The sequence below is a fragment of the Oncorhynchus mykiss genome, chromosome 5 (assembly GCF_013265735.2).
Source record: "Oncorhynchus mykiss isolate Arlee chromosome 5, USDA_OmykA_1.1, whole genome shotgun sequence".
Classification (NCBI taxonomy): Eukaryota; Metazoa; Chordata; class Actinopteri; order Salmoniformes; family Salmonidae; genus Oncorhynchus; species Oncorhynchus mykiss.
This window is the reverse complement of record NC_048569.1, coordinates 10340427-10367432: the sequence shown is the minus strand read 5'-3', so window position 1 is coordinate 10367432 and position 27006 is coordinate 10340427. Positions and strand designations below refer to the sequence as shown.

The 27006-nt window shown below is 42.5% G+C and overlaps 1 protein-coding gene across 1 annotated transcript; it reads right to left on the bottom strand.

Moving 5' to 3' along the window:
* Positions 1-731: 731 nt before the first annotated feature.
* On the bottom strand, positions 732-26201 carry slc38a9 (solute carrier family 38 member 9). The gene is made up of 15 exons (XM_036976752.1): positions 26048-26201; positions 22281-22407; positions 20440-20569; positions 18813-18931; positions 17625-17688; positions 17234-17327; positions 14035-14205; positions 13691-13750; positions 12436-12669; positions 11648-11755; positions 11105-11211; positions 9078-9191; positions 7599-7747; positions 2995-3084; positions 732-2736 (listed from the first exon to the last, which is right to left on the bottom strand). Exons 2-15 carry the CDS (start codon positions 22373-22375, stop codon positions 2571-2573), a joined length of 1701 nt encoding a protein of 566 aa, XP_036832647.1. The 5' UTR covers positions 22376-22407; positions 26048-26201; the 3' UTR covers positions 732-2570.
* Between the last annotated feature and the right edge of the window lie 805 nt (positions 26202-27006).

The following is a 27006-nucleotide window of genomic DNA, read 5'->3' as shown; positions in this document are numbered from 1 at the left end:
GAGCAATAGTAATGGCGTATTTTTGTAGGCACTAATGCCACCATGGCTCGTTGGTCAAAGCCTATGGGGAATTTCATTTCTGTAGGGTTTTTGGATAAAACTCTGTAGTTAACACAGGCTGAGGAGGTCACACTTTTTTCTATGAAAATCTTCATCAGCTAATGTAACATTGAATTTTTAAGCATTTATGTAATTAAAAAAAGCACTGAGGCTTCATAATTCATAAAAGGTCATGTTAACTGACTTCTCATAGAACAATACATATAAAATCTCCTAAACCGATGTTAAACAGAAAAATAAGGTCTGAGGTTATCCCAAATCCCGATTATATTCCGAAAGGAATGACCAAACGAACCAGAGGTAACTCACTTTAGGACAAGCTGGTGAGCTCTATAGAGCACAAGTATACAGTTACCTTGTTATAACTACGGACACGCAAAGTAATTTACAGTGAGGTATTATTTTCATGTGCTTTACGGTGAATACTCTGTCCATGTGCTTATGTACATTTCTCCACTAGTTATTTAGCACTAACTTCTATGTTAATATGGAGACATAATTGCTAGCTTGTATGCTAAGACTGGCTTCGTTGTCATTCCTCATGCTGAAGGGCTATTTGGCCTGTTTCTAGAAGTCTGCTCCCTTGTGGACCTTTTTAGTTGCCGTTTTCCTTTGGAAATCAATGGTGCATTTAACCATCATTGGTTATAAATGATTCAAATAGCAGTTTGTTACTTCCTTGTAATATTGTTTATTACTGTATTTGAATTACTCATCATTGCTCTCTTAATTCTGTATTTTCAGACAACCACACACACTTAGAACACCCTGTGAACTGCCATTAAAAACACCCTAACGGCTATCATCTTACTTACCAAAGAATGAGGCCAGGTTTTGTATGACAACCAACATTTTAGTGAACGTACACAATCCCTTTATCCATCCGATAACATTAAGGTGCAGTTTCTCTGAAGAATTAAGAGTGAAGAACCGTATGTGGCGATAACCAACAACAAAAGAGTTAGCTTCCATTTGTTCAAGTATACGGTTGGTGCTCCAAAATGACTATGGCAGATGAACATTACGAGGTTTACACTAGGATTAGCTTTCCAAATCCTAGTGGGGAAATTACAAAATCAGCATCTCGAGGCAACTTTACCTTACAATAACAATGTAATACATTTAAGGAAAAATACCACTCAAACTATTTTCGTTCGCATTTGTTTCATTAGTTCACTGTTGACATGGCCCCAAAATGTTTTACGTCAGCAATCAAGTTTAAGATATAGAACTTCCAAAAATACACAAAGTGTCAAAGTATAATGCTATGAAAAGACATACAAATTATTTTGAAAGTTGTATTTTAAACTTGATTGCTTGACATGCAAAACATTATTGGACCGTATCAACAGTGGACTAATGAAACAAACATGAAAATAGTTTGAGTGGCATTTCCCTTTAAGAGCCAGGGAACAAATGAACTCCCTCCAATTCCACCCAAATATCCACATGGGCCAAGACGATTCAAAAGGCCTAATAGTCACCACAAATTCCATCCAGATTCCCCCTCAAAAAGATAAGACTGAATACAGGACATGATTTGTGCATTTCCCCAGAATAATATGAACTATAAAGAACGTATAGTGTTCAAACAGAAGGGGGAGAATAGGAGGGAGGGGAAAGTGTTTAAGGGAATCATTCAGTAACATTTGTCAGTCAAATGCTTCACTCTCTGGGGAATTATGCTACAGAAAGTCTGACCACATGATTAACTATTGACAACTCTCCCACAGACTTATTGCCATTGCACTGGTCTACTTTGACGCAAGCTACGCACACATTATTTATAATCAACTTATTAAATTGGGTTGCTTTCTATGTTCTACATATGAATTGCATTTAAACCAAAAAATTAAATATGAGTGTATTTTACACTGATGAGAAGAACCGTGCTTAAATTGTTCAAACTACAATGGAAACCCCAAAATAAATCAACCTAAAAAAGGAGGAAATATCAGTTATCAGAACAGTACATGTGAACAAGGCTGTGCAAGGCTAGCTCAGTCCTACTGAACTACCAAAAAAATTATAATAATTAAATCAACATAATATAACCTAAAACATTTCTGCACCATCATGTTGAAGGAGGATAGTTCTGAGGTGAAAGTCAATGCCCTTAATACAAAGTCAGAATGATTAGCATTAACATGTTTGTGGAGGGAGCAAAACTAATGGAAATATCCAAAGAGTTAGTGAGAATAGAAGCAATCAGTTAAAGTAGAAAGACAAAGACATTAGCTTGAATTCCCCAGAGACTGCTCCCTGTGCAAACCAGACCATGAGAGTTGGATGCCGTCTCCTGCATCTCTCTGAACCGTACACAATGTATACAAAAGGCTTGTGCCGGGTCGTAATCATCAGGGCGCTCATCGGAAAACTAAAATTAGCATTTCACAATGGACAAGTCCAAGTCGTCCCACCTCCCTGTTTCTGTTCATTTTCTTCCGATTGGTGACTAATGAACACGACCCAGCTTCATTGAGGGACAGACCAACCAAGTAGTGGCATAACTACATGAAGAACTGTCCTGCCACATTGGCCACGCCCAGGACAATGAGGAGGCTGTGGAAGATGGCCGAGGGCCAGCTGAGCTCCCCTCTACGCTTCTGGGAGATCATGTGGACTAGAGAGGGGAAGACAAAGACCAGGGCCAGGCCACACGTCGCCCCCGAGTACCTGGGAGGAGAAACAGAGAACAGATCTATATGGACTGAGCAAAAGAGGGGGTGTTATTTTACTGTGAGACTATGGGCTAAACGTGTGTGAAAATAAAATGTTATAGTGTCAATCGTGCATTAATGTCAATGGGGGAATTTGAAGGATAATTTCAATACATTTTTATTTTCCATTTGCAAGGAATACCTTGTTTTTGGTTCTCTTTATCTACAAACATCTTCATAATTTCTCAGTTAACTGTCTCAGCAGCCATCTTACCTTATAATGGAGCCAATGTTGGGGTAATACTTCGCCATGCAGACACCAGTGCCAACGATGAAAATGTTCAGAGTGAAAACGTGGAAGAAACTAGGGGATAAAGAGATGAAGAATTGTAAACATTTTGTAGAAAGCTTGTTTTAACCATCAAAAGCTTCAACACACAAGACTGGCCCCCCTTCCAATGAGGGGTACATTAGCTGGGGTAAAGGCTGCAACTAAGAAACATCACCTTTTCACAATAGATCTGCCATAGGCCAATAACCCATGCCGTTAGATGTTGTAATTAAAACAAATCTGCGATTTTGAAAGCAATGTCCTCCTTCCCCAACTTTTTTCACACTCAGCAGTTTTCCGTGTGTATCAAGAATGGTCCACCACCCAAAGGACATCCAGCCAACTTGACCCAACTGTGGGAAGCATTGGAGTCAACATGGGCCAGCATCCCTGTTGAACGCTTTCAACACCTTGTAGAGTCCATGCCCCGATGAATTAAGGCTGTTCTGAGGGCAAGGGAGGGTGCAACTCAATATTAGGAAGGTGTTCTCAAAATCGAATGTTTTTCACCATTTGGAAGTTCAGTGACCTTATTTTTCCTCCTTCTGCTTTGGCCATGCAGTCAGTACGCTTCGCAAAATGATTGCAGTCTTCGTTATGACATAAAATTTAAAAAATTTAAAAATATGTTTTTAAACTTGACCCTGTATATCTAAAAATTACCATAAAATACTGATTGTTTAAAGCAAAACTATTACTGATGGTGAACCTGAAGAATCTAAATTAAATCTACTGTAAGCCAGTTCAGCAGGAATAGCCAGATGAGTGGTCTCCGGTAACTTAATTTTATTATGGTAAAACACCATTTTCAACAGCACATAGAAAATAACCTATAGCAAATTACATAGGTTGTCACTCAACTAATAAAGCCTAATATCCAACAAGCCATTTTAGCATTTGAAAACTGAAGGTGCTGTGCAGAAGTTCAAGATCAGAACAGGCCGCCACTGATATTACCTCGGGCTAGTCAGCACGAAGCTGTGCACAGTGCAGCAGTTTGACTAGGCTACTGATATTACCTCAGTCTGGTCAGCACGAAGCTGGGCACAGTGCAGCAGTTTGACTAGGCCACTGATATTACCTCAGTCTGGTCAGCATGAAGCTGTGCACAGTGCAGCAGTTTGACTAGGCTACTGATATTACCTCAGTCTGGTCAGCACGAAGCTGGGCACAGTGAAACAGTTTGACTAGGCTACTGATATTACCTCAGTCTGGTCAGCACGAAGCTGGGCACAGTGCAGCAGTTTGACTAGGCTACTGATATTACCTCAGTCTGGTCAGCACGAAGCTGGGCACAGTGAAACAGTTTGACTAGGCTACTGATATTACCTCAGTCTGGTCAGCATGAAGCTGGGCACAGTGCAGCAGTTTGACTAGGCTACTGATATTACCTCAGTCTGGTCAGCATGAAGCTGTGCACAGTGCAGCAGTTTGACTAGGCTACTGATATTACCTCAGTCTGGTCAGCACGAAGCTGGGCACAGTGCAGCAGTTTGACTAGGCTACTGATATTACCTCAGTCTGGTCAGCATGAAGCTGTGCACAGTGCAGCAGTTTGACTAGGCTACTGATATTACCTCAGTCTGGTCAGCACGAAGCTGGGCACAGTGCAGCAGTTTGACTAGGCTACTGATATTACCTCAGTCTGGTCAGCACGAAGCTGGGCACAGTGAAACAGTTTGACTAGGCTACTGATATTACCTCAGTCTGGTCAGCACGAAGCTGGGCACAGTGCAGCAGTTTGACTAGGCTACTGATATTACCTCAGTCTGGTCAGCATGAAGCTGGGCACAGTGCAGCAGTTTGACTAGGCTACTGATATTACCTCAGTCTGGTCAGCACAAAGCTGGGCACAGTGAAACAGTTTGACTAGGCTACTGATATTACCTCAGTCTGGTCAGCATGAAGCTGGGCACAGTGCAGCAGTTTGACTAGGCTACTGATATTACCTCAGTCTGGTCAGCACGAAGCTGGGCACAGTGCAGCAGTTTGACTAGGCTACTGATATTACCTGGGGTTGTTCAGCACACAAAATGACTTGTAGATCAATGACTGAACACAGTTACATGCTTAGTTCATCACTGAAGGAGAAGACGTCACAGAAGATAAAAAGGTATTTTCTTAAGGTAATATCAGCAAAAAACATTTGAGTGAATCGGCGATTCATAACGTTTGAATAGATTTTCTGACCGATGCAGTCATATATTTAAAATCAGGCATATTGATGAACCATTACATCCCTATTAAGGTGCCAAGACAAAACGGGCAGCTGGGTGCTGGTACCCAGACGCGAATGTCTCCCTCTCCTCACTGAATGAATGCTGTCAGTAGATGAATGGCTGATAGAAACTGGTAATTGTGCACATGACTTTACAATTACATTTTAATGAACTGAATGATGAATATGAGGCGGGTGAAGGTGATTGAATACCAAGAAAGCAGCTACTGCTGCCAACAGCGTGTCGTCATCGTCCCCCTCACACACCACAGGGGAGATGTACTGTGTTCTAAATAACTCAACTGGCTAGGTAGCCGGTCTGCCGATCCTAATGTTCTGATTGGATAACGTGAAGCAGTCTCTCACTTCATATTTCCCCCGATCACTTGTCATGGCATGTTTGGATCTGATCATTTAGATTGCCGCTGCCTCCTGTTAGCCTGCTACTATGATACATCCATAGGTGAGGATGTTTGCTCGCAAGCCATCAATGTGAATAATATCTAGCAAGCAAAGTGAGAGTAGGGAAAGAAGAAGAACCGCTGATGAGCATTCTGACTGAGTGACCACAAACATGTCTGCCTGCTGAGGACAGTAAACAGACACACCTCTCTGCGCGCTGCTACTAATCTGCAGCTGTTTTGTTCTATAAACCTGCAGGGACATTGGTATTTTGCCAACATCTACGTCAGCATAATAAAACCCTTCAGTTTTTTTCCGTTCACGAGCATCAACTGTCAGTTTACGGATACGAGCATCAACTGTCAGTTTACGGATACGAGCATCAACTGTCAGTTTACGGATACGAGCATCAACTGTCAGTTTACGGATACGAGCATCAACTGTCAGTTTACGGATACGAGCATCAACTGTCAGTTTACGGATACGAGCATCAACTGTCAGTTTACGGATACGAGCATCAACTGTCAGTTTACGGATACGAGCATCAACTGTCAGTTTACGGATACGAGCATCAACTGTCAGTTTACGGATACGATCATCAACTGTCAGTTTACGGATACGATCATCAACTGTCAGTTTACGGATACGAGCATCAACTGTCAGTTTACAGATACGAGCATCAACTGTCAGTTTACGGATACGATTATCAACTGTCAGTTTACGGATACGAGCATCAACTGTCAGTTTACAGATACGAGCATCAACTGTCAGTTTACGGATACGAGCATCAACTGTCAGTTTACGGATACGAGCATCAACTGTCAGTTTACGGATACGAGCATCAACTGTCAGTTTACGGATACGAGCATCAACTGTCAGTTTACGGATACGAGCATCAACTGTCAGTTTACGGATACGAGCATCAACTGTCAGTTTACGGATACGAGCATCAACTGTCAGTTTACGGATACGAGCATCAACTGTCAGTTTACAGATACGAGCATCAACTGTCAGTTTACGGATACGAGCATCAACTGTCAGTTTACGGATACGAGCATCAACTGTCAGTTTACGGATACGAGCATCAACTGTCAGTTTACGGATACGAGCATCAACTGTCAGTTTACGGATACGAGCATCAACTGTCAGTTTACAGATACGAGCATCAACTGTCAGTTTACGGATACGAGCATCAACTGTCAGTTTACGGATACGAGCATCAACTGTCAGTTTACGGATACGAGCATCAACTGTCAGTTTACGGATACGAGCATCAACTGTCAGTTTACGGATACGAGCATCAACTGTCAGTTTACGGATACGAGCATCAACTGTCAGTTTACGGATACGAGCATCAACTGTCAGTTTACGGATACGAGCATCAACTGTCAGTTTACGGATACGAGCATCAACTGTCAGTTTACAGATACGAGCATCAACTGTCAGTTTACAGATACGAGCATCAACTGTCAGTTTACGGATACGAGCATCAACTGTCAGTTTACGGATACGAGCATCAACTGTCAGTTTACGGATACGAGCATCAACTGTCAGTTTACAGATACGAGCATCAACTGTCAGTTTACAGATACGAGCATCAACTGTCAGTTTACGGATACGAGCATCAACTGTCAGTTTACGGATACGATCACGAGTATAGCCAGGTTGTCACACCTCTAATAACAAAACAGTATGTTCATCTGATTCGTAGGCTGAAGGACACTGCACCCGACAGCCGGATCTTTAACAGGTGCTTGGAGGCTGAGAAGCCCAGCAGTTCTGGTGTTAAAACAATACGTGTTCCTTGAGAATGGTGTACAGTTTTTTTAATTCTCTAGAGTTTCTAAACTCCGGTTCCAGGGTTGAGTCATCTAGGGTTTCTCGTCCACTGTGGGACAAGGCTAGGGCCAGTGGGGGCAGTTGTTACCTGGGGTAGTGTTTGCCGAAGACCTGGCTCATCATCTGGACACGCACCAGGTAGCCCAGCAGGGGGTAGACAGTGGTCATCTGGAAAAGCAGACAGGTCCGTGCCACAAACACCAGCACGTCACTGCTGGGGAAGTTATCCAGGAAGTTCTGTAGTAAACAGACAAGACAGAATGTCAGAAGGGTGGCAACTGTCATTTCATAACCCCAAACTTAAAAAGGAGTAGGGTGAAGTTGCCCCTAGATGCTGATCTTGGGCCAGCTTTGCATTTTCCCCACTAGATGGTTATGGTTAGGATTGAGGGAGGGGAAGCTGATCCTAGATCTGTACCTACGGGAAACCACCCTGGAGCCAACTCAGATACTTGTAGTCATTTAGTGTGTGTGGACACCTGCTCGTCAAACATATCATTCCAAAATCAGGGGCACTAATATGGAGTTGGTCCCCCTTTTGATGCCATAACAGCTTTCACTCGATGTTGGAACATTGCTGCGGGGACTTGCTTCCATTCAACCAAAAGAGCATTAGTGAGGTCAGGCACTGATGTTGGGCAATTAGGCCTGGTTCACAGTCGGCGTTCAAATTCATCCCAATGGGGTTTGATGAGGTTGAGATCAGGGCTCTCTGCAGGCCAGTGAAGTTCTTACACACAGATCTCAACAAACCATTTCTCTATGGACCTCGCTTTGTGCATGGGGGCATTGTCATGCTTTAACAGTGAATGGCCCCAAATTGTTGCCACAAAGTTAGAAGCACAGAATCATATAGAATGTCGTATGGTGTAGCGTTAAGATATCCCTTCACTGGAACTAAGGGACGTAGCCCGAACCATAAAAAACAACCCCAGATCATTATACTTTACAGTTGGCACAGTGTATTCGGTCAGGTAGCATTCTCCTGGCATCTGCCAAACCCAGATTTGTCCATCAGACTGTCAGATGAGGAAGCATGATACATCACTCCAGAGAAAGCGTTTCCACTGCTCCAGAGTCCAATGGAAGCGAGCTTTACACCAGTCCAGCTGACGCTTGGCATTGAGACACTTACAGCACTTATATTTGACCGGGGCCACTCCAGCAGCGCAGAAATTGACAGTGCCCATGTTGAAAGTCTGTGCCACGTTGAAAGTCACTGAGCTCTTCAGTACGAGCCATTCTACTGTCAATGTTTGTCTATGGAGATTGCATGGCTATGTGCGTGATTGTATATACCCGTCAGCAACTTTGATTGTATATACCCGTCAGCAACGGGTGTGGCTGAAATAGCCGAATCCACTAATTTGAAGGGGTGTCCACATACTTTTGTATATATAGCGTAGACATGAGAATTAAGACATAACTGCTAGAGGTGAAGTCAAAGAAGAGGGGAATAATATCCACTCTGCTCTCCTCCATGTCTCAGGACTTGTACTTGTATTGTTCAGTTCCTGTCATTTATGATAAAACCCTCTCTCTTCAAAAGTGAAGTGAAAAGCCTTACTGGTTCAATGCAGTCTTTTGACAGAGGAGGGGAGGGGAACGTAGAAAAGATCAACACTCCCACATATAGGTACGTCAGTCCCACCAGTAGGTAGGCCACAGACAAGTCCCGCACCTGAAATCACAACACAACACTGTTTATTTCATGATAGAACACAATAGACACCACAGATGGAACATGTGTTTCTACACCTGAGTTGCTTGCTGTTTGGGGGGGGTTTAGGCTGGGTTTCTGTACAGCACTTTGTGACATCAGCTGATGTAAGAAGGGCTTTATAAATACATTTGAATTACATCTTTATTACTTAAGGGAAACTTTTTGTTGTTGCTGCTGACAGTGTTCACACAACAGGCTGGGTGCAGCACAGGGTCAGCCGTAGGAGGAAAGTAGGTTAAAAGTTAAGTGCCTTGCTCAAGGGCAACAAAACCATGGTCAAATAGACTGTTCTTCACAGCACTGTTGGTGACCAGGTTATGCTAATATTTAGTCATGCTCACCAGAGTTCAAAGCTTGGCAAAAGAGACAATTGTAGTCTATTTTATCAGGTAAAGGAATTGCTCAAAATCTGCAGGACAAGCATGTGAGGCGTCCAAAGTTTGCTTCCAACAGTAACGGTAGTGAGACTAGAGACTGAATATACTGGGGGTTGTGGGTAAGAGAGAGAAGAAAAAAAAAAGTAGGAACAGGAAACAGAGACCGCAGCCAGACTTAACAATAGAACAATGGGAAGTGAACCGGGTTCTGGTCAAAAGTGCAGTAGGGAATAGGGTCCCATTTGGGACGTACGATTAGTCTAGTCCGTAACGCTGACAAGCCACTTCTTTTCTGTCTCAACAGTGGTTCTCAGAACAAAAAGCACTGACACGGTGTGACTAATGTTAAAAAAAATAGCCCGTTCAGCAAAAAAGTACAAATTTTAAAAAAGGTAAGAATGTGTGTGGTCAAATGTTAATGGTTAGTCATACATAACATCAGCAGTCTCAAACTGATGTAATTGGAGAAAATAAGTGGTTAACGGCCCAGTTAGACCGAACGCTACAGAGCAGTAAGGCATCGCAAAGCTCTCTCTGTGTGGGTGCATCTTCCAAACAGCATGCACAATGTCACATTGGCTGTTAGCCTATCTGGCGAGACCTATCCGTCCTCCAATTGGTTACCGTGCGGTCACGTCACTGCTAATTTGGCTAAACTTTGGACTTCGATGAGTTGATTGGACTAGCTCATGGTCGCTAACAGTCATGTCTTGTTCACCCATTGGAAATAAATTGCATTTGTAGGCGGTTTTCATTTACAGACATTAATCACAAAGCTCTTTAGTGCGTAATATATATATAATAAATAAGAATCCCCACTCTTTACATTGTGAGCAAACATAAAATATATTTTTCAAATGGTCTCTGGTAGTTTGATGGCTAGAGATAGTGCCTGGTGTAATAGAGTTATTTTAAGAACTTTTCGCGACACTAAAAGTCACTTTACATACAAGAAAATCAGCAGGATAAAAAGCTAGAAAATCCCATTAAAAATAAGTATATAAAAGAACACTAAACATAATGACAGACTATCCAGGAAAGTGAACTAGATGGAGGATCAAATCTAAGTCAACAGAGAATCTGGGTAAGCCTGTGTGAAGAGGTGTGTTTTTAGTGTGGACTAGAATATGTGTATGGAGCGTGAGGTTCTGACATGGAGAGGGAGGGAGGTCCAGAGCTGGGGAGCTGCACTGCTGAAAGCCTGGTCTCCCATAGAGCGGAGCCTGGTGCGAGGGAGGGTGAAGAGGCCAGTGTCAGAGGAGCACAGTGAACAGGTGGTAGTGTTGGGGTTCAGGAGGCCAGTGTCAGAGGGGCACAGTGAACAGGTGGTAGTGTTGGGGTTCAGGAGGTAAGTAAGGTATGTGGGCACCAGTCCAACTAACTCACGTTGTTCTCCTGGTGTAATGGAGACATAACCGCTAGCGTGGCCAACTAACTCACGTTGTTCTCCTGGTGTAATGGAGACATAACCGCTAGCGTGGCCAACTAACTCACGTTGTTCTCCTGGTGCTTGTTGCTCTTCATCAAGGTGATGATGCAGTTGTGGATGAAGAAGGCCAAAGTGAGAACACCAGTCAGCTGAGGGAACAGCAGCCTGAATTCTGGGGGGGTGGACACACACACACACGTTACTAAGTTAGTTGCATAAATTAACTTAGAGCCAATAAGGAGGGGTCTGTCATAGTTAAAAACTTGACATGTTATCCTATTGATTTGTAAAGGCATGGCCGCAAACTAAGGTATCAATCTACCCAGACATTCAAATTGAACAGGAAAAGGCACCCCAACTGTCTGCAAACACTGATTAAGATAGCATTGTTGTTTAATGGGCAGACAATATCCAAGGTATTTTGGGGTCAAAGTTGTGGGAAAAAATAAAAAAAATTGCTGGGCCGCCTCATCGTAAACATTAACATCATCGTGACTCATCATTATCGGCACCTATTTGTATACAATTACATCATCATCATCATCATCCATCACCTTTGCCACCTTTTTTTCATAAACAATGAAATCCTAGTCATCATAATAATTTACCTGGGACGTAGAACTGAGTGGATTCTAACCAGTGGAACTCCAGATGAAAGCCCAGACGAATAGCCTTCAGTGTGACCAGGATGAGGAGGTAGACCACAGATATGGTGCCTGGGGGGGGTTGGGGGGGGGGGGGTCGACAGAGATCAATGAGGCAATAGAAGTCATACAAGGCAGCCAGAAAACAGAGACACCAAACAATGACTCGCGTCAAGCCGTTCACTTCACTTTAATAAAAAGCTGACTGCTTTTTCAGAGTCAAGCCATTGTTTGCATGCCTCATTGACAACCATGAGCAAAAACGACTACTACTTTCACTAGCCATAGCAAAAAAGGTTATATCATTGAACTGAGCTTTCATTAACGATAGAGAGACAAAAAAAAAAAAACTTGGAAAAATCCATAATAGCTCCTCACAAACATAAATAATGAATTTATAAAATGCATAGATTTTATACTTTTCTCCCAAAGTGTACAGTTGAACACTCCCTTGGTGGAAAATCACTCTAACTAATGCTTACACCTAACCAATGCTTTTAAACCATGACAGGGAAAGTGCAAAAGAACTGGGACTTAGCTTCAGTTAGCATAGACCAGCTCTTAATTCTGGTCCCGGGGACATCTTTGTTTTTGCCGTGACACACCTGATTCCTCTACTCAAAAGGTTTGATGAGTTCATTATTTGAGTCAGGTGTGTAGTGCTAGGGGGAGGAAACTAAAATGTGCATCCCTTTGGGTCCCCGGGACCAGGATTGAGAAACTCTGGCATAGGCTGTTCCTGCAGTCCTTACCCAGGAAGGTGAAGCGGGCGAAGAAGGAAGCAGAGCGGAAGTTGAGCAGCGGTAGCAGCAGGATGATGAGGTAGAATGGGATGGTGTTGGTCTTGCTCCACCAGCGGTCGAACACGGCTGTGTCTGACGTGTCGTTGCCGTAGTAGTAGTTGTTGTTGGTGTTCAGGTAGAGGCCGCTGATGCCGCTGCTGCAGTTCCCTCTGTGGTCCCCCGTGTCGGGGAACGGGCAGATCACTGGGGGAGGCAGATGGGTGTTAGGGAACAGGCAGACCACTGGGGAAGGCAGTTAGGACAGGACAAGGGTGCGGTACTTTAGGACAGAGTTTAGTTTGCCAATGGTTGGCAAAAGCACAATCAGATCTGGGACCAGGCTAGAGGATGGTGACTATAGAAAAAGCCCTTTTGCACATCTGAACGTATCGTGATGGAACACCTAGACAGATGCGTAGAAGATTCAAAAACGAAAGTAAAAAGTTATTTGTTTGGCAAGTATACACAGTGTGCGGCAGTCATTTACATGACTGTCTATGGGGAGAGAGAGGAGCGAACCAGAGCAGGCTATGGGGAGAGAGAGGAGCGAACCAGAGCAGGCTATGGGGAGAGAGAGGAGCGAACCAGAGCAGGCTATGGGGAGAGAGAGGAGCGAACCAGAGCAGGCTATGGGGAGAGAGAGGAGCGAACCAGAGCAGGCTATGGGGAGAGAGAGGAGCGAACCAGAGCAGGCTATGGGGAGAGAGAGGAGCGAACCAGAGCAGGCTATGGGAGAGAGAGGAGCGAACCAGAGCAGGCTATGGGGAGAGAGAGGAGCGAACCAGAGCAGGCTATGGGGAGAGAGAGGAGCGAACCAGAGCAGGCTATGGGGAGAGAGAGGAGCGAACCAGAGCAGGCTATGGGGAGAGAGAGGAGCGAACCAGAGCAGGCTATGGGGAGAGAGAGGAGCGAACCAGAGCAGGCTATGGGGAGAGAGAGGAGCGAACCAGAGCAGGCTATGGGAGAGAGAGGAGCGAACCAGAGCAGGCTATGGGGAGAGAGAGGAGCGAACCAGAGCAGGCTATGGGGAGAGAGAGGAGCGAACCAGAGCAGGCTATGGGGAGAGAGAGGAGCGAACCAGAGCAGGCTATGGGGAGAGAGAGGAGCGAACCAGAGCAGGCTATGGGAGAGAGAGGAGCGAACCAGAGCAGGCTATGGGGAGAGAGAGGAGCGAACCAGAGATTGGATAGTGATACATAAATGACACATGAAGAACGAGTCTCACCTCTTTCTGACCCGTTGGTTCCAAACTCTGTATCTGACATGCTGACATTATGCGCATAGTCTGTAGAAGGTGGAAACAGATTAGTAGCAGTTCAAGATGAGCAAGATAACTTTTCAGAAATCCTTTGGTGTATCACTAAATGACGGTTCCTTTCTACTTCTGAAAACATAAATAACGTCAAGTTTGTATAGTTCTCTAAACTCTGTTGTAAATCACAGTATTTGTACTATAGGTTATATTTTGTATAATTGAGAATATTAATTACAGTACACAAATGTATTTAGTTTATAGTTATGACTTACTGTAGATTAATTTATAGAGTTTATAGTTATAAAGGATCTTACTGTAGATAAATTTGCCCGTGTTGAAGAGGAAGTTGGACATTAGGACCCAGTAGACCACCATAGCACCAATGAGTGACACCATGGAAAACACCAGACTGGACCACTGGCCAAACTTCCCAAAGTAATATTTACACACGTCAGGGAACTCCCAGTCTGACGTGTCGATGTACGCTGCAAAAACGGAGACAGACAAATAGGATGTGTGTTTCAAGTCAGTAACAGGGGTGAACAATGTAAGGGTCCCCGAGGGCCACTGTCTACTGGTTTCCCACACATTGTTTTTTTTAGGGGGTCACCATCTTGACCTGTCTGGGTAACCAGGGGTGTTCAATGGCATGAAACAATCACAACAGGTAGAAATGTAATGTGTACAGCTGACATGGCTCACAGTTTTACATGAAACATTTATACCTGATCTACACAATACATTTCTATCTGAAAGTTCAGTAAAGTCACCCCCTCCTGAACAGTCCCCTGGTACCATGTGATTTTAGCATTCAGTTCTATAGAGACAAAAGCAGCAGGGTCGCGTTCAGTACAGTGTGCAACGTCAAATTCAATGGAAACGGTACTGAACGACCAGTTGAAAAACATTGTGATTATGGTAACCCAGAAGGAAGTGACCATATGGTGTGCTGCACGTGTTTTCCGATTTTCAAAATGGTCACACCCATATTGATCAGGCCACACCCACCACACAGGACCCAAACGTACCTCAAAGGCTGTTGAAGAAAGGTGTGCACTGTTTTGGGGACACGTATCGTTCAGCAAAAACCGCCCCGTAATATAGCAAACGTTGAAGCGAACTGAACGCACCCCAGGGTCGTGTACCACTGGCATGCAGTCCATTCGGTTACAGCCTCATTCTAAAAATGGAATTACATTTTTTTTAAATCCCCTCAATCAGACGATACCCCATAATGACAAAGCAAAAACAGGTTTTTAGAAATGTTAGCAAATTTATTACAAATAAAAAAACTGAAATATCAAATTTACATAAGTATTCAGATATTTTACTCAGTACTTTGTTGAAGCACCTTTAGCAGCGATTTCAACCACGAGTCTCCTTGCGTATGACGCTAAAAGCTTGGCACGCCTGTATTTGGGAAGTTTCTCCCATTCTTGTCTGCAGATCCTCTCAGACTCTCAGCTATTTTAGGTCTCTCCAGAGATATTCGATCGGGTTCAAGTCCAGGCTCTGGCTGGGCCACTCAAGGACATTCAGAGACTTGTCCCGAAACCACTGTCTTGGTTGTGTGCTTAAGGTCATTGTACTGTTGGAAGGTGAACCTTTGCCCCAGTCTGAGGTCCTGAGTGCTCTGGAGCAGGTTTTCATCAAGGATCTCTGTACTTTGCACATTCATCTTTCCCTCGATCCTGACTAGTCTCACAGTCTCTGGCGCTGAAAAACATCCCCACAGCATGATGCTGCCACCACCATGGTTCACTGTAGGGATGGTGCCAGGTTTCCTCCAGATGTGACGCTTAGCAGTCAGGCCAAAGAGTTCAATCTTGGTTTCAGCAGACCGGAGAATCTTGTTTCTCATGGTCAGAGTCCTTTATGTGCCTTTTGGCAAACTCCAAGCAGGCTGTCATGTGCCTTTTAATGAGGAGTGGTTTCCATCTGGCCACTCTACCATGAAGGCCTGATTGGTGGAGGGCTGAACAGATGGTTGTCCTTCTGGAAGGTTCTCCCATCTCTACAGAGGAACTCTAGAGCTCTTTCAGAGTGACCATCGGGTTCCTGGTCACCTCCCTGACCAAGGCCCTTCTCCCTTGATTGCTCAGTTTGGCTGGGCAGACAGCTGTAGGAAGAGTCTTGGTAGTTCCAAACTTCTTCCATTTAAGAATGATGGAGGCCACGGTGTTCTTGGGGACCTTCAATGCTGCAGACATTTTTGGGTACCTTTCCCCAGATCTGTGCCTTTGACACAATCCTGTCTCGGAGCTCTACGAACAATTCCTTTGACTTCATGGCTTGGTTTTTGTTCTGACATCCACTGTCAACTGTGGGACCTTATATAGACAGGTGTGCGCCTTTCCAAATCATGTCTAATCAATTGAATTTACCACAAGTGGACTCCAATCAAGTTGTAGAAACATCAAGGATGCACTTCAGCTCAATTTCAAGTCTCATAGCAAAGGGTCTGAATACTTATGTAAATGAGGTATTCCTGTTTTATTTTTTTTATAAAATCGGCACAAATTTCTAAAAACCTGTTTTGTTTTGTCATTATGGGGTATTGTGTATTGTGTGTAGATGATCAATTTTAGATTAAGGCTGTAATGTAACAAAATGTGGAAAAATGGAAGGGGTCTGAATACTTTCCTCATGCACTGTTATAGAACATGTACTGTAGGCTTGTAAAACAGTAAAGTACTGTCCCACATGTGACCGGGGTTAAACTGCCTAGCTATGACATTACTCAGCGCACCATGCCCCGAGGTGCTAACAGTAGCATGCTGGTGTGACAGCAGCCTCATCTACACTGGGCAACTGCAGACAACTGCTACTCTACAATGTTCTACAGACAACAGCTACTCTACACAATGTGAGGGGACAACAAGGCTGTCAATCATCCCATGTCACATAACTAACCTCTCAAAAGTCTGGCACTTACCTATACAAAGTTTTTTTAAATTTTTTTACGTAAACTTGTGACAGATTTAATACGATCACAACTGTTGCTGAAATAAATACCTTCAGGCCTTCTGGCATCAGACTTGTCAATTGAAAGCAATACAATTTGAACTCTAAACCAGGGGTGTCAAACTCTTTGACCTGGGGCAGCATTCAGTCTTCACCAAAGTCTTAAAATGTATTATATTTCCTTGCCGTAAAATCTGCACAAATAAAAAAGGCCTCTTATCCATCGCTTCAATTTGATGCTCCCTGACTGTCTAGCTTTGTTTCGATTACATGACTGTTAGCAGAGTGAAGACAATACATGTAGATCCATTATAATTTCTATAGCGTCTATATGGTTTTAGTCATTTCAATGTCGATTAATAATTAGTAAAAAAAAATATATATATATATATATCATTATTTGTTTTACTAAAACCACACGTGGGCCAGATGTTTGACAGCCCTGATCTAAAACACTTTTAGACAGAGGTGCAAGAAAGACACGTGAGGGGCACCGTCCCACATTTACAAGGGTAGGGGAAACACTTAAGTCACTGCTGATGGTCTTACGTATTGACTTGGGTGATTTGAGCACTCTGAGACAGCAGTAGAGGGTCAGCAGACCCATAGAGATCAGGAGGATGATGCCCAACGTGAACCCTGCCTGCAAGTAGAAGAGTGGGAGTTGGCTACGCATTACACTTTAGCCTGGTCCCAGATCTGTATAACCATGTTAACTATGACAAAATCAGTAGTAGTAGTTGGCGAGACAACACAAACAGATCTGGGATAATGTGGGCTATTACTTACAGTGTTGTCTGGTAGAATTGCAATATGACTATTCAGTTAGGATAGATAAATGAATCACAATTACCTGCTTCACCCCCCCCCCCATGGTATACTGAGTATAGATGAATTACCTGCTTTATCCCCCATGGTATACTGAGTATAGATGAATTACCTGCTTTATCCCCCATGGTATACTGAGTATAGATGTCCCCATCATCGTGTTCCATATGGCAAAACTAAGAGGAGAAAATCCCCATGGTTATTTGGAGGATTCATACAATTAGACCAGCTACAGTACATGTAAACCTGTCAACTTGATGTAGCGAGGTAAGATACTAAACCTACATGTAAACCTGTCAACTTGATGTAGCGAGGTAAGATAATAAACCTACATGTAAACCTGTCAACTTGATGTAGCGAGGTAAGATAATAAACCTACATGTAAACCAATCAACTTGATGTAAAGAGGTAAGATAATAAACCTACATGTAAACCTGTCAACTTGATGTAGCGAGGTAAGATAATAAACCTACATGTAAACCAATCAACTTGATGTAAAGAGGTAAGATAATAAACCTACATGTAAACCTGTCAACTTGATGTAAAGAGGTAAGATAATAAACCTACATGTAAACCTGTCAACTTGATGTAGCGAGGTAAGATAATAAACCTACATGTAAACCTGTCAACTTGATGTAGCGAGGTAAGATAATAAACCTACATGTAAACCTGTCAACTTGATGTAGCGAGGTAAGATAATAAACCTACATGTAAACCTGTCAACTTGATGTAGTGAGGTAAGATAATAAACCTACATGTAAACCTGTCAACTTGATGTAGCGAGGTAAGATAATAAACCTACATGTAAACCAATCAACTTGATGTAAAGAGGTAAGATAATAAACCTACATGTAAACCTGTCAACTTGATGTAGCGAGGTAAGATAATAAACCTACATGTAAACCAATCAACTTGATGTAAAGAGGTAAGATAATAAACCTACATGTAAACCTGTCAACTTGATGTAAAGAGGTAAGATAATAAACCTACATGTAAACCTGTCAACTTGATGTAGCGAGGTAAGATAATAAACCTACATGTAAACCTGTCAACTTGATGTAGCGAGGTAAGATAATAAACCTACATGTAAACCTGTCAACTTGATGTAGCGAGGTAAGATAATAAACCTACATGTAAACCTGTCAACTTGATGTAGTGAGGTAAGATAATAAACCTACATGTAAACCTGTCAACTTGATGTAAAGAGGTAAGATGAGTAGTGTGATATTTTTTTACAGGCATTTAGCACCATGCAACTAATCTATGGAGCAAATATCAGTGGTGATGGTTGAGCGCTTACATCGTGATGATGCTGGGGTTTTTGGCCCCTCCGTCCCCTCCAGTCACTTTGAAGGCCATCCCCAGAGGACTGTACACGTAGAGCTCCTCTTGACAGGGGATCACATGGTCTGGAGGGCTCTGACATGGGGGGGAAAAAAATAGTTATCTTCTGTTTGGTGCCTAATGAACATGACCCAGAGCTGAATCAACAACCACCTCACTTAGTAGGGGCTAAGCTCTAACCAAATCAATAGGATTTCAGAGTCTAAATGTACACACAGACGGTCCAGTGACCTGTGCTTTGCAGCCACAGCAGAGTGAAGCTACATACCAAGCATTATTGATTAAAGACTTCCTAAAGGGTCTATCAGAGCACCAAACGTGCACGCACAGCAGTGTTCTAGAATATTGGACCATTGGCTTTCATACTTTTCAAATTCTCAACACATTCAAATGAATAGAGGGTGCGTATCGGCGATGGGTATGTTGGGAATTGTGGGGAGGTGTGCAGTCGGGCTGTGCGTCCCCCGCGGCTGGTGGTCTCATAACCACATCACAATGGGATGCCGGACTACACTCTCTTTAGGTAACGGTGCTATTCTCTGTGAAACCTCACAGGTTATGGTAGTGGATGATCAACTGCTTGTCTGAAAGCGGTCAATTTGAACTGGAAGGGTGTAAAGGCGTCAGCATGCTTCAGTTTGGCCGACGCCTAGATGAACCAATCAAGTGTGTTTACATACATAAGACACTTTCACTTGAAATACTTGGAGAAAGCGGCAATAGAACTTTGTCCATTTTGAGATGCTGGAGCCAGTATACACTTCCTCAAAATAGTCTGAATGAATCTAAGATAACAACAAACAAACAAAAAATCTATCATTACATTTTGCTAAGGAAGAACTTAGTTGCACAATTTTACATCTTAACTAAGATGTTTGGTGCAGTATTTCTCAATGAAAAAATATGAATGAATGATGCATGTCTCTGGAATGAAAGACTTATTGAAGAATCCCTACTGTTGACCAATCAATCACAGACGAACGGGGCGTAGACTTCGGCTTGCCTCGAGGGGGAAAAAAAATGTGTGTGCCGGAACAGCCCAAAAAAAACTTTACCGAAGTCCAAAATGTCACAAAAAGTCATCATGACACATTCAAACTCTTCCAAACTGTTTCGTCTGGGAAGCATGCGGGACGCCTTAAGGTTATTGACACGGCCAACTGTTGTTAAGAGACAAAACAGGACTTTTATTCGCCAGAGTGGCGGGACTGTGTAATATGCCATACCAAAACCATTCTCAACAGATCATTGCAGGAAAAATGAAGCCATTGACAATTGCTCATCTACTCTCCCAATGATTGTCCTCTCAATTGGCACGCAATTCTCCACATACAAGTGGCATGAACACAGGTTCCTATGTGCAAGCTCCCAGCTTCACGTGTATGGGCTGATGGATTGGGTGTTCATGAATACTATTTAAACCACTTCATATACAACAAGTCTGATCAATAGGAATACTACTAACAATATGCATCTACTGGTCTTAAAACAGGTGTGTATGTGGTGAGTGTGTGTGTGCACGCATGTGGTGTGTGTGTGTGTGTGTTGTTCCAGAAGTCTGTCAGTGTGTGTGTGTGGCCTACCAGCAGTCTGTCAGAGGAGGCAGTGAGTCGGCTGTAGTAGTGCACTCTGCTGCTGAGGACAGAGGCCTCTGCTGACACCCTCTCAGAGGGGTCATTCTCCACTATATTCCGATGCTCCACGTGGAAAGGCCTGAAGACAACACAAACAGAGACAGATTAGGCAGATTATTTGGTTTCATGGATCCAGTTTGAAAACTTAAAAAAAATGCTGTATCTTGAGAAACCCACTGACCTAACATATGAATAATTGGTGAAAGCAAGGGTGTGAAACCATGCCTAACCACACACACTTACAGTACAGATCAGTGATTATCTCAAAGAAGGGAACAAGGAAGGAAACATCTGAAAAGGTATTAGATGGAACCAGGTCCACGCAGTACAATACCATAATGGAACAGCCCTGATTAAATGAGCAAGAAGATTATTTTCTAAGATTTCCAGAACCAATTACACAACCTTTCCTAAAGCATTGGTCAGGATTTTGCCTCAGAAACGTCCTATTCCACACACAGTATGACCGTCATTACACAATGAGAGAAAAAGAGACCGGTACACATTAGACAGCAGTGATGAAAACACTTGTGTACTTTGTCATCCCACAAAACAGATTCTACTGACATCAGAAAAGCATTGTCCAAAGCAGTTAAGTTTGATAGTTAAATTGCTCATAAAAAGACTTGACAAAATAAGAAACATTGACCTCTCCAGTCCTACATTTCTTTGTGCTGTTGCAGTGTCGAGGAGGAACCTGCTAGTAAGCATTTCATTGGACGGAATATCCCACACACATGGTGTAGTTGGTGCTGCAGCGTGAAAAACAATGTCTCCGGGGATCTGGGATAAGTCTACAGCAAAGCAATGCTGCATCTTTCTAATAAATCAAGCTATCACCTTGTTAGAATTTGTGAAATACCAAAGTGGATTAATCCACTGGGTGCCTGGGTTGTGATGCGGCCTGAAACAATCCCTGGGTGAAGTGAGGGCACGCTGTTGACTTCAAACACTGACAGATCATTACTCTTCTGAGGAAGCAGAGTACGGGTTGACCGCCTTCCCCTTTTCACTTTATTGTGTCAAACCAAACTGTGCTGGCTCTGATACTAATGGTGGATGGTAACCAGACCAGCTCGGCACAGTTTGGCTTGGCTTGGTTCGGTTCAGCTCAGGTAGCCTAGTGGTTAGAGCGTCGGACTAGTAACCGAAAGGTAGCAAGATCGAATCCCTGAGCTGACAAGGTAAAAATCTGTCGTTCTGCCACAGAACAGGCAGTTAACCCACTGTTCCTAGGCCGACATTGTAAATAAGAATTTGTTCTTAACTGACTTGCCTAGTTAAATAAAAGGTTAAAAAAAAAAAAAAAACATTTAATAAATTGTGACAAGACTGTTACACCAGGAACTAACCAAGTTAAATAAAAGTTAAGGGCTTCTCCTGGCTAGTAAACAACTCACTGGCATGCTGGGGGGGGCTAATGTGCACAGTAGATTCACATGCAGTCATAACTCCCAGAGTGGATCTATATGGCTTTAGAAAAACATTTTTGGCACTGTGCCATGTGAAAGCAATGCTAGTTCCGATTGTGTGGCACATGAGCGGTCAGTGATTAACTTGAATTAACCTGTCAGGTTAGAGATCTCACTTGAATTTACAGATGGAAGCTTGAAAATATTGAGTCAAACCATTTGTGAGGTAAGTTTCGGATAACAAATGCTCAATAACAGACAATAAAATACTAGTATTATAATCTTAGCAACGTTCATACAAAAGCTGTGTATGCTTATTCCGTCAGATTTTCCACTGTGAGGTACTCCCAGTACAAATGAGATTATGAAATATCTTACCTCCTTGCCCCTCGGTCCAGTGAATCTGTGGAGCCTTTGTCTGTGTAGCTTCCTCTACACACTGGGTCCAGTAGTGGTTTATTGTCCCCTTCCATGATGCTTTAAATCAGTGCCTTACAGTCTTCACCTGAGTAGAGAAGAACAAAAAAATCAACATTTTAGATTTTTTTAAAATGTTAATACTTCCATCCACCAACTTATCCCAACTGTAAAAACTAGATACATCCTTTAAAGCCTCAACACACAGCTTTGTGGTTACACAGCTTGGTTTCTTGTTGCTTCACAAAACACTTTCATTGATAAAGAATTACACCTAATTTGCCCTCCTCAGGAATATCCATTACTGAGCTGCCTACTACTGCATGACTCATTAGGGGTCAGAGGTGAGAACTCACATGCCACCTAACCTCGAGCGAGGACAATCCAACAACAATGCATGCCACTTTCCATTTTGATCAGGGGCTTGTGGCGAACAATTTGATACAGCGAAACCTCTGCCACCCCGAAGTGGACACATTTTTGCACTGGCCCATGGACTACTCCAACTAGTGATGATTATTAGATTGGCCTATCATTGATTACCTCCATTGTTAACTAAAATAGTGGACAAAGCCTTATGATGTCATGTAAGAAGAGTACTTAGAGTCCAATGGTACTGTAGCAAATCTGTATCGGCTACATTAAAATCACACCGATTGGTCATTGTGTTGGGACAAATGTAATCCACTTACAACAAGTAGGCCAGCTGTAGCCTTTAGCCAATTAAAAATAACATTTTAGATTGCATTACAGTAGACTAGTCTAACTCAAATCTCTTTAGTATCATCATCCAGAACTAACAAAAAAAAAATCAATCAACAACAATAATGACTAACTAATGAAATTAGGATGTGGGACAAAAAAAACAACCAAAGTTAATTGATTATCTACAGAGTGATCTGCAATAGCACCAATTTCTTAACATTGTTATTATTTTTGAAGAATTTGTAAAGGCTAATATGTAATTTACCATTACAGGTTACATGGAAGATAAGGTCATAGGTACCCCAGTTAAACATGGGAAAAGAGCTGTTGTTATAAAACATATTGAGAGCGTGTATGTACAACTATGTAGACTAACTTGCAGAACATATGCCACTTCCAGGAAGTGTTAGTTCACAGCTCTGTCTTACGTTCCTAGCGAGGGAGACACACGTACTTGAGGCTTGGTAGTGACAGTGACACACTTAAGGTAGCCAAAATGCCACTGTATCTTATAAACAGAGCAATCTTATCTTATCACCAGTGTCAGATAAACAATATTTAATTTGTCCTATTGCCTAAAGGCTGTTCTAACAACAAGAACTTAAAAAACATGACCTACAAAGCAGCTCAACAGTGTTCCCCCTATATTAATTTAGCAGTGGTGACCCACATACAAACATACATATTTCTACTGAGACTTTTAAATGGATAATCATTCGCTCAATGACTAGGAGTGATTAATACCTCTGAGGGTTTAGAGCTTGAGGTAGTCACCTCATACAAGTACTTGGGAGTATGGCTAGACGGTACACTGTCCTTTTCTCAGCACATATCAAAGCTGCAGGCTAAAGTTAAATCTAGACTTGGTTTCCTCTATCGTAATCGCTCCTCTTTCACCCCAGCTGCCAAACTAACCCTGATTCAGATGACCATCCTACCCATGCTAGATTACGGAGACGCAATTTATAGATTGGTGGTAAAGGTGCTCTCGAGCAGCTAGATGCTCTTTACCATTCAGCCATCAGATTTACCACCAATGCTCCTTATAGGACACATCACTGCACTCTATACTCCTCTGTAAACTGGTCATCTCTGTATACCCATCGCAAGACCCACTGGTTGATGCTTATTTATAAAAACCCTCTTAGGGGGGAGCGAGGCCTATCTGAGATATCTATTTCAGCCCTCGTCCTCCACATACAACACCCGTTCTGCCAGTCACATTCTGTTAAAGGTCCCCAAAGCACACACATCCTTGGGTCGCTCGTCTTTTCAGGTCGCTGCAGCTAGCGACTGGAATGAGCTGCAAACAAACACTCAATCTGGACAGTCTTCATTCAAAGACTCAATCATGGACACTTACTGACAGTTTTACATGATGCATTGTTGTCTTCTTGCCCTTTGTGCTGTTGTCTGTGCCCAATAATGTTTGTACCCGGTGTTGTGCTGCTGCCATGTTGTATTGCTACCATGCTGTGTTGCCATCATGCTGTCTTAGGTCTCTCTTTATGTAGTGTTGTGTTGTCGTGATGTGTGTTTTGTCTATATTTTTTAATCCCAGCCCCTGTCCCCGCAGGAGGCCTTTTGGTAGACCATCTAACTGACTTGCCTAGTTAGATACAGGTTAAATAAATAAAAAATAAAAAACAATGCAGTTCAAGAAATAGAGTTAAGAAAATATTTACTAAATAAACTACTGTTAAAAAAAGTTAAGTCCTAGTTGATATTTCTAGAAATCAGATGATTTCAAGGTACAGCTCAATAGAGCAAGGTACAGCTCAATAAAGCAAGGTAAAAGCTTTTTTTTCTCCCACAGTTGTTTTCAAAAAGTGACTTTATATTGGTTTCAATGTGGGGATACTATGCACTTTTTTTTTCTAAAAATAGATTTTAGCCCCTTTTCTCCCCAATTTCGTGGTATTCAATTGTTTGTAGTTACTATCTTGTCTCATGCTCACTGTGTTAAGAAGCAGTGCGGCTTGGTTGGGTTTCGGTGGACACATGGCTTTCGACCTTCGTCTCTCCCAAGCCCGTACGGGAGTTGTAGCGATGAGACAAGATAGGAGCTACTAACAATTGGATACCACGAAATTGGGGAGAAAAGGGGGTAAAAACTTGTAAAAATATATATAAAAAATAATTTATACATAAAAGGCCTAGCTTTCATAAGAAATATACCTATAAAATCAGGGAAGTGGTGAACTGGAATTCTAATGAATGTTGCATGCATGAAGGGGGTCAGTGACTTCACATTATGTGGTTTTACATCTCCATTTTACCTAGACAGGAAGCTTTTGAAAAGTATTGTAAATGGGTCAAATATAGCACAGTAGTTATAGGTAACTAATAAAATGTTGGGCCATTTAGCAATTGGTGGCCCTATGCAGTGTGTAATCTTCATATATGGCTAACAGTCCTGGATGGGAATGCAAAAACATGTTTTATTTTTGCTTACGAGCAATCACCGGTTTTGCAATTTTACGACAGTCCCTAAAACACCTGCGTGTTAAAAACAGTATATTGCCTAATTTCCCGTCTGTTAAGTACGGTGTTCTACTATCGGTTAAAAAAAACAAATGGTGTTTCTTGCGCTCTGCAACAATCTGATACTAGATAGATCACACTCATCTTCCATCGGAGAGCAATTGAGCTCATTTAGTGGGCAAGGTTTCATTATGAGAAACAGCTACTATAGCGTGCTATGTTATCAATAGCAATTAATTGATATTACATACACCGCATACTTACTCAATAGGCACCTAACCAAGAATCTCGTTGACCACCTATGACATACCTAGCTAAGGGATAACAAACAAAGTGGGGGGGTGTAAACATATGAATGTTACCTAGCTAGCTAGCTAGCTACAGGAACGTTACTGTAGCGAGCCGGGGGGGCTGGCTATTTGAACACAAAACAGCTTCTAAAACTATTTAGCTAAATAAACCTTCTTACCTCGAGGTTGTGTTTTAGTCCAGCTTTGCAAACGTATCTACTACACATTATAAAAATGTCTGATACTCACCTCCGGAGGCTGCCCGTCACCAAGACTACTTGTCCGAACGTACAGTTTGAAAAAGAAAACAACACGAACGTGTCATGAACATTCTTCTTCTTCTTCTATACTATTATAGCGGTCCGTAAACAAATGTTTGGTGCATGCCGCCACCTACTGTACAATCCATTGTATATGGTAAAATATGATACAAAATTTGAAAAAAGTTAAATTACCCTGCCAACTATTAACTATTAAACTGTCGTTTAATCAACTATTAAACTGTCGTTTAACCCTATCTAATCCTACACCCGGTCGACGGCCTTGGAGGACAGAACACTACACCTCAACCAGTGGCGGTCACTGCCGTTTAAGATGAGGGAGGACCAGTGCGACTTGGGCAGGAGCTCACCAGAGCTGAGTACCAGCAACTCACATGTCCAGTCCACTGCCTGAGCTCCAGGTCCTCTTATAAAACATTAGTTTAAAAGTATTGTGGAGCTCCTGCACCTAAATGTAAACAGTACTGGCACACAAAATGAGTACCGGCACCTATATCAGTCCATGTCAAGAACCGAGAAGGACAATTATTTTTTTAATGGACATGGCCTTATTTCAATTGCAGCATATGGGATGACTGTCATTCATATTCCATTCACCCAGCTCAATGTAACATCGATAAGTTAAGGCTACTACATGATACTCACATTCTTCCTATACCCATCATGAGGTTGTGACAAACTAGCCTATGAATGAAAGTTTACAAAATAGGTACACAGGTCGAGAGAACATTTTGAATAATCAAGGTGACAGACAGAGACACATTCAATACCGCCTTGCACACTCTTGTCTGCATCGAGCTGATACAGGGTGTAATCATTAGTCCAACAGTTTCTATTGGACAAATTCCAGTATGTTTATCCCTGTTTCGTTCCATTTGCTTCCGTTTAAGAAAAGTTTTTCAACAGAATCAGCGGAATGAATACATC